Here is a 10,554-nt window from a genome sequence, read left to right on the forward strand (position 1 = left end):
ACACGATAATGATAATATATACATCATTTTGGTTTTTTTTTTTTGTGATTTCTTCATTAAATATCATAACAAAAGTCATAATTGTATATCACTTTTAGCATGCGTTATTATAACTATTATAGCTAACGTTATTTGCAACTATTTAAGCAAGTTGGCATTTATTTTATGTGTTATAGAACAACTTGAACTTAATTTGGTCCGTTTATGAAAAAATGGAAACTCCCTTCATTGTCATTCTTTACACCTAGATCACTTTTTTACACCCATAACCTGAAAATTCAACAATAAATATAGCATGTGGCCTAGAAACGTGCTTCGTACGTCAAATCAATAAAGTATTTTTGAATTATATAGGATATAGATGGTATGTTAATGATTGTAGTTATCATATATAATTAGTGGGGTTATCAATTTATTTAGTAGGTTGTTATTTGGATTAGGAATTAGAATTTATACTTTTTATTAAGTCTGTTAACTGCACTTTTATACACTATATATAAAAGAATTCAAATATTTATAATACTTATGGGAAGAAAATGAGGGGTAACACATGCTACCCCTACCAACATGTTAGTTCAGCCAGTGGTTAACATGTGTTTTTATGACTATTGTAGTTTTTATAACGACCTTTGCAACTATTTAACCATGTTGACATTTAAGTTATTTGTTCTAGAACAATTTGAACTTAATTTGATCAATTCTAAAAAAAGTATAAATTCCTTCCATTGCTATGTTTTACACCTAAATCGCTTCTTTTTACACCCAAGACCTGGATATTCAACAATGAAGGTAGTATGTGGCCTAAAAACACGCTTCAGACGACAAATCAATTAAGTCATCTTAAATTATATATGATAACTACCATCATTAAGATACCATCTATATTTTTCTTCATTAATTTAGTAGACATAAATATCAAATTTTTCAAAAAAGTCCTTAAACTTTAACCCTATTAATGAAAAGGCCATCTATAATTGTTTATTGTTAGAAAAGTCCTTAAAGTTTTCAGAAAAACCCAAAAAACCGACGTTAGCCGGGAACAATGGTTTTTTTGCAAGTGTTTACCGGTTTTTTTGGCTAAATTGCAAAAAAAAAAAAATGGAGGACATTTGCGTTAATAGAGCCAAACTTTAGGGACTTTGTTGCAGATTGCCCTTTTTTGAGATAGTATAAAATTTTATAATGTGTCAGGTTTGATTAGGGTTTCAAGTTAGATTAAGGTAGACTAAGAACATATGATTAGGTCAAGGGTAGAGTGAGGTCACATAGGTTTTTTTAAGGGTGAGGAGGTTACAAGGGTGTGAAATGTATTAAGAATGATTGATCTTTGATTGTGAAGTTAACTGGAACTGATAAATGTTTAATGGAAAAGGACAAATATATATTGTTGTATCAAGAGGTGAACTTTTACATAATTTAAACGAAATAATTGCAAACACTTTTAGGTATAGAGTGGTATTGGATGTAGAATTTGGCATTAATCGTGCAAGGAATGTTGAGTAGCAATGGAATAGTATGTCACGATCTATACAATCTATTAAAGAGGTGATCAAAGACACGATGTGGATGTCGACAAAGAAGGCCGAGAATCGTTATAGATCATCGTTGTGAAGCGAGGCGGTTGAAGCTAAGGTTAATGTTAAACAAATTTGTTTTAATGAGTTTTTTTAGTGTTGGTGATTTTAGTGTCACTAGGTCATTTTAGTATAACTGAATTTACATATCTACATCTCTAATAAAAGACTCCTAAATTGCCACATGTCCTCTTCTAAACCAATGTTTTGCCACATGACACCTTAACTCCTAGTTCTAATAGTACAAGCTGAATCTGATCTATAAGAAGGGAAAATGACTCTTGAGGGTAATTAACTTTTGCGTTTGTACTCATTTGGTCCCTTTTTTTTTTGTATTCAATATACCATCGAACTTGTTGTTGGTGTTTACCATAGCCCTTTTGACCGGCTTTTGACCTGTGATAGCCGGTCAAAGGGTTATGGTGAACACAGACAACAAGTTCGATTGTATATTGAGTACAAAAAAAAGGAAAGGGACCAAATGAGAACAAACGCAACAGTTGGTTACCCTCCTGATTCATTTTCCCTTTACTCATTTACAACAAATCTCATATCATCTCCTACTGATATTAATGACTTTTATGAGATTTATTCTTGCTTCTCTTCAAAACATAACCTACGAAAGGACATTATTCATATATGTATAACTTTGTAATGCACTTGAATATTTATTAGGGGAATCTTGACTAAGCGAGCGCATTTCATGACTACATTTACATATCCAATCAAATGATTTATCATATCATGGATTCTAAACAAGTCTACAAACGAGTGGAATCACAAGTGCTATGATTTTTGAGTTTATTTAGCTTTAAGATCGAACTCATGGGATAAGATACAATATCAATATGTACAATATTATGGTGTATTGTACATATTGATGTTGTATCTTATCCCATGAATTCGATCTTAAAGCTAAGTAAACTCAAAAATCATAGCACTTATGATTCCACTCGTTTGTAGACTTGTCTAGAATCCATGATACGATAAATCATTTGATTGAAATGTAAATGTAGTCATGAAATGCGCCTGCTTAGTCAAGATTCCCCTAATAAATATTCAAGTGCATTACAAAGTTGTACATGTATGAATAATGTCCTTTCGTAGGTTATGTTTTGAAGAGAAACAAGAATGAATCTCATAAAAGTTATTAATATCAGTAGGAGATGATGTGAGATTTGTTGTAAATGAGTAAAGGGAAAATGAATCAGAAGGGTAACCAACTGTTGCGTTTGTTCTCATTTGGTCCCTTTTCTTTTTTTTGTATTCAATATACCATCGAACTTGTTGTTGGTGTTTACCATAGCCCTTTGACCGGCTTTGACCGGCTATCACAAGTCAAAAGCCGGTCAAAAGGGCTATGGTAAACACCGACAACAAGTTCGATGGTATATTGAATACAAAAAAAAGAAAATGGACCAAATGAGTACAAACGCAAAAGTTAATTACCCTCAAGAGTCATTTTCCCCTATAAGAATAGATCTTAGGCTTATTGTTCACTCTTCACTTTTTTTCCCGCTCAATGATTTTACTCTTTCCTATTTTTTTATTTGATTCAAACTTATAATATTACTCTTCAATCGTTTCCTATTTTTTTGATTTGGTTCCCATAAAATCTGCAATTAAATCATTAGTTTCCAAACCCAAATAAAGAATCTGCCTCTTCTTTCTTCTCTCTCTCTCTCTCTCTCTCTCTCTCTCTCTCTCTCTCTCTCTCCAACAAATCTGACAATTTCTTTCGCCACCAAGTTGCCATTCCTCACGACAACCACCACTACGATCATCCATCTCCACAGCCGTCACTGCACCCCACTGACCTACAAACTCACCCTCATCGACAGATCTGGAAATTAGCAAGAACAGACAAAGGTATGTCTTTAAATCGTCTATGTTATTATGTGTGTATGTGTGTTTAACTGTGTGCGCATGTGTTTTAACTATGTGTGTATGTCAATTTCATGGGTATGAATTTAGATCTTGAAACCAACATTATCGATTTTTTATTTATAATTTGATTGGATTTAATTTTGATTTTCCAGGTTCGGATTCTTCTCATTACATTATGTTCTTAAACTTAGAGCAAGGAATTTGGTGGTTATTTTTCTTCTCAATGCAGCTAATTCAACTTTATGCATTCAATTGAGGCTGTTGCTACACTCAAGTTTCTTTCCATGTTTGTTATATACTTTTAAATAAAAGATGTTGTTAGCCTATATTGATTATTTAGTTTAGTAGTTACTTTATGTTTTAGATTGTATCATGTATGGAACTTCAAGATGAAACTCCTAAGAAAAAAATAAATAAATAAGAAGGCAGAAAAAACCCAAGAGGGTGAATCGTACAAGGTTAAATGAAAAAATAGCAAGGTTTGAAATTACATATAACATCAAGATCTCTTTTTACCTAAATCTAACTATAACATACATAGGGTTTGTTAATGATTGTGTTAATGACATTTAATAGGTTTGAAATTGCATTCTGGTTATTATATCACTGCATGTAATCTTGCTTATTAAGAGGTAAATGTTGATACCTCACAAGCACAAGTGTTTTTTTCATTATTTAACTTTTCAAGTAAAAAGTCCCGCACATTGACTATTTGACATATTCAATGTCGATTCATGACATACTTCATCTTTTTTTTTTTTTTTTGCTTTTGCTTTAATGAAGTTGATGCAAGTTTATGGTGCATTGATGCAATCACTCAGACACAAGGTTGTAGAAAGATATTTCATTAAGTATTTGAATATGTTCTTTTTAAATGTCTTCACTGAAAAAAAAAGGTTAGAGGACTACTAAATTGATTTATGCTTCCTAAGATATATACATGTTTGATTTTTTTTTTTAGATTTAGATTTTTGTTTTGTATTTTAATATTCCAATGCATACACTTAAGGTTTGTTGTAGATTTTTAAGAGTTCGTATAAATTTGAAAGGGTTCTGGAATGGGTTTGGTGGAAAGGGCATTTTGGTAAAAAAATAAGGAAAGAAAGAAATGTATATTGGGGTTTCAAAATTTGTTTTGGGCATGGCTCAAGTCTTATTGTTTGATGCATGATGTATTTAAAGTTATTATGCTTGCATTGTTTGATGCAGGACGAAGTTAATCAAACAAAGATTTAGAAATATTTATTCAAATTGACGAGTCTACCCTTGAGGCCGATGGAGTTATTTACACAAATAAAGATGGTGAGGTTTTCAAAAATAGCATGCTATATTAAGTTAAAAGAACGTACAATTATTTTAATAGGAAAAAAATGAAAATATGCTCCTACAATAATAACAAGATGTTATTTCTTGCCTTTTGTCTTATCAAAATTGAATTGCTTTTCGGATCCGGACAAACTGATATAGTATTATAGCATTTAACAAAGTCGGTAAATAACATCCTTCTATGTGTCAACCACACGTTAAATGCGGAAGTAGCAACGTACTTGCATTTATTTTTCAACCATAGTGTCCTACTTTCTTTGTGAAATAGTGGAACTGCTGAAAATGCAAATTTATATACAAGCATTTATTACATGTGTTAAGTTAGCATTGTAACTTCATATTCTAATTTTGAATTATAACATCCTATTTTCATATGTTTTCTGTTAAAGCGTTTGTATTTTTAGTAAATATTTTTTTAAAGAATTGTACTTTGGAAAACAAATCCTGTCAAACATTTTTTTTAGTTTAATTCTTACTAGCACATTATAATCCTATCCTTTATCAGTTTCTATTTTCTTAGTTGTTAATGGCTGTGTTATGTAGAAAAACAAGTTGGATGATGGTATTTGAAGCTCACCCAACGAATTTATTTTTGACCGTTATACTGAAACATGCTGACTGTTACTGTGGGTTTACCTTTTCAAGATTTCAGTACATTTGACTTATTGGGTCTTGTGATTAAACATTTTTTCCACTTTAAACACATAAAAAATCAAAGTTGTCTGGAACTCTCAATTGGGTTGTATCAACTATGGTTGGAGTTTTCGCTGCATGTTATATGGAGGCATAAAGGAAGCCTCTACTTCTGTTGTAAGTATGAATGTGCACAAAAAGGTCTTCATATGGAGGCATATCGGGACATCTCATACTTTTAACATTATTTATTGATTATGAAATTAATTTTATGTTATTTTACTTTCTCATCCGTGGATTCCACGGGTTATAAATAAAAAGCGATAATAATACTGAAGATATGAAACTTTAAGAAAAATAATGTTATTTTATCAATATAAATGATTGTTATGGATGAAAAGGTTGTTTAAAATAAATTTTATATTATTTTATTATAATAATTTTTTTACAATCATTTCATTGTCCAATCTAATTTTCCTTTATTATTTTGACTGGATACCAAATTCCATTCTCCGGTTTTAATAATATCTTTTCTAATTTTCAACATCTCCTAAAGGAAGGCCAAACTTGTGTCATAAGAAAACCAAACATAACATCAGTCATAAAGATTACAGTGCTTAAGGTCAAAAGCAAACAATATTTTTAATTTCGAAAACTATTTATACAGAATGTGATGATTTTTCCATTCAATTAATGATTTTGTGTTTGCTGAATTTAATTTAATTATTGAACAAAATTTTGTAAGTGATGTTTCATGATAGTTGAAAAAAAAGTTCTAACAATTTATTTGAAACAACCGTTATAAAGTTAGATAACAATCACATAACTATTTTACTAATATTTTTTTTTATAAAAAACAGATTAATAATTGTGAATTTTAATGATCAAAATTTGTTTAAATTTATAATTGTGATTCCCACGGGTTATAACCTAGTTACTAATATAGGTAAAACCTTGATTTTATTGCAAGTTAGGAGGTGCGGAGTGCACGTTTGTATAAAAACGAGTTTGATCTCAAGGAGGTTGTGCCCCGTTGCAGGTTGGCGCCGAAAATTTATTGGTTGAGGAAAATGTTATGGAAAATATTATTTTCGGAATATATTCTTCATAATTATCTTTGAAAATGTTATCCTTTAATTAAGGGATAAAATCAACATTTAATGTTGATTGGTCAATCCGAATTCTATAAACCCTAGTTCGTGCTCTTGTATCAATGCCTTTATTTGTGATTGTTCCTTGAAAGATTATCCCCATAATATGGATTTCGTGTAATTCAGACATAAGATCGAAATATCATATTCAAAAAGTGTTCACAAATATTCCTTCAAAAAGATCCAAGTTCCTTATCAATTTCAGAAACTTTATTCTCCTTCCATCCTAACATGGAGTGTGAGGAGGACATATAAGGAGACGCAGTGAAGGAAAGATACAAGGAAGTAGATCAAGAGGCAAAGAAAAATGATGACGAAAGCCAAGTCGTGTGGCATAATGGAGAGACATAGGAGACTTGACACAAAAGAATGGGAGAACGGAACTCACAAGCTAACAATAGCCAGAAAGATAAGACAAAGACATAGGAAACATCAAATACATTAAGGATGACAACGGTGGAGTTCTAGTGAAAAATCAAGATATTCCCAATTATTGATTCCGTTACCCTTTGAGTAGGGTATATATACAAGAGTTTCATGATAAAAAATAGTATCTAAACATCTATAAACATGGACACTTATCTCCTAAGATACACCAAAATATTGACCTAACTATATGAAGATATTTACATAATCTATTAACCCACAATATCTACTACTTAACTATCTTCAGATCAGAACACTTCTCCTAAAAGTTCATTGAAAATCATATCTTCCAACTCAAGTGCAATGCACTCGGATTCCATCTGTAAATTCATCCAATCACCACCCACATTTAAATCCCACCACACAATATACTCAAATGATTGATCCTTATTGGGATTTAACTTCAGCAATCTGCTTACACTCTTCCACACTTCCTCAAGAACAAGTTTACCACTAGGGGCAGGACTAAGGTGGCAAGAATAGGACAAAGCTTTTGGATAGTACGAGAATGATCTTTCATACAATTTAAGCAAAGTCTCATCAACCAATTCACACCGATGTAAATCATGTGATAATTTAATGACTTGTTCTTCAAAGGATTCTGGATCACATTGATATTGAGACTCTATTCCCTGAAACACTGAAGGATTTAGTAGCTGGTTTGAGGAATACCATGTTTGCTCAAACCCATTCTTGATGAAACCTGATTGCTCCAAAACCTCCCTTACATAATTGAAGTACTCATCGTTTTGATCATGTGTATTTACACTCTTGATACCTTCTTCTGAAACACATAATGGTTTCAACCCTGCAATATGTAAACATGTCAATTGTAAACTGCATAACATGAATATCAAAGAAAGAAATGGTAAGAAATACTATTAATATCGAGTTACCTTGTGAGATATGAAACTCTAAATGGTGATTTTCTTCTTGTGAACTAGAGTTTGACTTGATGTCCTGTGTTTTCTGACCACTTTCTTCTTCAATAGGTAATGAACAAAAATCAGTTAACTGGAAGTCTGAGTTGCTAATATGATTTGTCAACTTCAAGCTTCGAAAACTGCACAAAATGGCTTCCTTAGTATCACCATTCTCAAACAATTGGGGATGTCTTTCATTGAGGGAACATATCCTTTTGATGGACATAACACTGCCATTATTGAGATCACCTTCCATGTTCTCTCCATCTTGTTGATCATTTAATTCAATCATTAAAGATTCCAATTTTGATAAATCCAATTTTCGTGCCCAATTATCCGTATCCTTTTTGTTTTTGGGCATCGAGTAGAATTCATTCAGCTTGTGCTTTAGCTTAGAAGGCCTTAAATTTCTACTGCCTAACATGGAGGGAAAAGAACCTGATTTGGTCAATTTTGCTTTTGTAAGAGAGACTTGTAAACCATCTAGCAAGATTCTTGAATTTTCTAATATATCCACATAATCCTTAATCTCCTTGTTTGTATCATTTTTATCAGGCTTTTTTTCACTAAACTCTTCACTATTGGCATAATGAACCCATTCATCGGTTTCTAAATGATGAATTGAATACGTTCTTTGCAACATTCGACCTCGTTTCTTATGCTCATTCTTTAGAGTGTCTTCAGAAACCAATGACTTTAAACGATCTTTAATTGACCTTGTGTGTGAGTTATGTTTTCGATTACTTTTATCTGTCTGAAAAAAAATGTAATTTCAATTTTCAATTCATTTTGTGCAAGCTAAAATAAAACATTAGATAGATCTAATGGTAAATGAACATATATATACCTGGATGAAACTTCTTTTTCCCGATGAAAGTTGTGATGTTTCAAAAGAGTCTTGATCATGCAAGATTCCTCCATTAGTCCTTTGTTGCTTAGCTTGCTTTCTATGAGGTAGTATCTTTTTGACATTAGAGTGCCAATTTTGGTAGTCAAGAACAGGAAATACACCAGACATGCATCCAGGATGAGTATTATTGAAGTGATCTTCATCTTCTGTACAGAATAACTTTCCCATATGAGAAACACCACTTATGAAAGATGTAATCTTTCAATTTTAAAATTCTACTATTTAAGCAACCTAACGAAAGTTTATGAAAGAAGTAACATGTAATTTGTAGACGATATTTTTTTTGAATTCAACGACCCAAAAAAGTTGACCGACTCGGGACCAGTTTTAGTTAAAGAAAAACCAGAGATGAAACTAAAGAATGTCGTAATCAAACTATAAAAGTAATGGCTGTTACACAGCTGGCGAAAGAGAGAAAGAAAAATCTATATCACAAGGTAAACGACAAAAACGTAGAATTTAAAACAGTAGCCGCATAAAATAAAGACAATTTAACTTTTCACTTTTCAGTCAGTAATTTCTTCGAACACCTATTGTGCAACAACCTGAGGCTGATTATGATAGAGCAGAATAAAAGAATTTGCCAATTTGTGGGAATTTTCTTTTGGGGTATGTAAGAATTGTCTATAAACAGAGACTGGTTCAGGAAGGGATGAAAGTAACAACTACGGCGAGTTGTATATGTTCACAAACTTATTGTATGATGAACAGACATAGTCTTGTCCTTTTTTTTCATTGATTGAAACCTTGAACGCATTAAATACGGAGCAGAAAAGGAAGAAGAAGGACCACGAACAATATGTGTAGAATAATCGAATTGGAAAAATTATATAGTGGTACCTATAAAATTTGGATCTTTCGTCTTCGATGGGACCAAAAGCATAGACCCCAAATAAGTTTACCACGTCTACTGGTCATTATCTTCCAATTAGAATGTGACTTTGCTGAAGAGGTCAGACTGACGATTCAAAAAGCTGATAGTTGAAGGGCTTCTATTTTGGAAATACGATTTCTCGAATTAACCTTTCACATTGAAGTAGCAGCAGCAACCTACGTCTCTTAATTTCCTGAGTATTGAAGCCATGGTTTTGTGTTGAATAGTGATTTTTATCGATCCACTTGAATTTTGAGTATGTATTTCCTTAATTTTAATATATTAATGTTGTTATTTATTTATTTATTTTGTTTCTATAATTCATTTATTTTAGTTTAATATCTACATTTATGTGGCATAAATTATCTTCAAGCTCCACATCAAATCAAAAAATATAATAAATGAGCCTTCAAATGGCCAAAAATGGCAACAACACTCAAAGTGATTGGGGTTTTTGAAATGAAGAGGTTGGAGGCTGTCGTTAAAGTGCTTAAATATAAATAAAACCCTGAAACTCATGGGCTTGGGTTGCAGCGTCCGCCACATCGTGGCACCTTGTTTGTCATGTCATGGTGACCATCTAAAATACACGTTCTTCTTTTAGAATGTCAGGTCGTGACACCCTTCATGTCACGTCGTATCATATTGTTTCCCTCAAAAACCATGTCTTTGACTCTTTTATACCATTTACTGATCAATTCTGGAAAAGAATGTTACATGGTAACAATAATATTATCATTGGAGAATTAGTGATTTGTAGTAACCTTGATGGTTGAATACCTATACTTGCAAAAGAATATGTTATGAAAGTTTAAATGGCTTCTGGAAAAGAAATGTTGGTCGGAGGAGT

At 31.9% G+C, this 10,554-nt stretch overlaps 1 protein-coding gene and 1 long non-coding RNA gene across 3 annotated transcripts; one reads left to right on the top strand and one right to left on the bottom strand.

Annotated features, from left to right (window-relative positions):
• Window positions 1-3,106: 3,106 nt before the first annotated feature.
• On the top strand, window positions 3,107-5,716 carry LOC111896762 (uncharacterized). The gene is made up of 3 exons (XR_002852018.3): window positions 3,107-3,443; window positions 3,614-4,763; window positions 5,331-5,716. It is a non-coding gene; the product is annotated as an uncharacterized LOC111896762 (long non-coding RNA).
• Window positions 5,717-7,033: 1,317 nt separating this feature from the next.
• On the bottom strand, window positions 7,034-9,867 carry LOC111896764 (uncharacterized). 2 transcript variants are annotated; one of them, XM_023892750.2, is made up of 4 exons: window positions 9,671-9,867; window positions 8,768-8,976; window positions 7,894-8,674; window positions 7,034-7,805 (listed from the first exon to the last, which is right to left on the bottom strand). In XM_023892750.2, the coding sequence occupies exons 1-4, from the start codon at window positions 9,711-9,713 to the stop codon at window positions 7,246-7,248; spliced, it is 1,593 nt and encodes a 530-aa protein (XP_023748518.1). In that variant the 5' UTR covers window positions 9,714-9,867; the 3' UTR covers window positions 7,034-7,245. The 2 variants fall into 2 exon arrangements, with proteins under 2 accessions (XP_023748518.1, XP_023748519.1); XM_023892751.3 differs by lacking the exon at window positions 9,671-9,867 and adding an exon at window positions 9,376-9,518.
• Window positions 9,868-10,554: the final 687 nt, after the last annotated feature.

Source organism: Lactuca sativa, chromosome 8, assembly GCF_002870075.4.
Source record: "Lactuca sativa cultivar Salinas chromosome 8, Lsat_Salinas_v11, whole genome shotgun sequence".
Taxonomy (NCBI): Eukaryota; Viridiplantae; Streptophyta; class Magnoliopsida; order Asterales; family Asteraceae; genus Lactuca; species Lactuca sativa.

Excerpts from the sequence above, each read along its gene's own strand:
- LOC111896764 (XM_023892750.2), bottom strand. The coding sequence starts at position 9,713 with ATGCTTTTGGTCCCATCGAAGACGAAAGATCCAAATTTTATAG. Across the intron at positions 8,675-8,767 it reads GAAAAAGAAGTTTCATCCAG|ACAGATAAAAGTAATCGAAA; the intron begins GTATATATATGT and ends ATTTTTTTTCAG. Across the intron at positions 7,806-7,893 it reads AGAGTTTCATATCTCACAAG|GGTTGAAACCATTATGTGTT; the intron begins GTAACTCGATAT and ends TACATATTGCAG.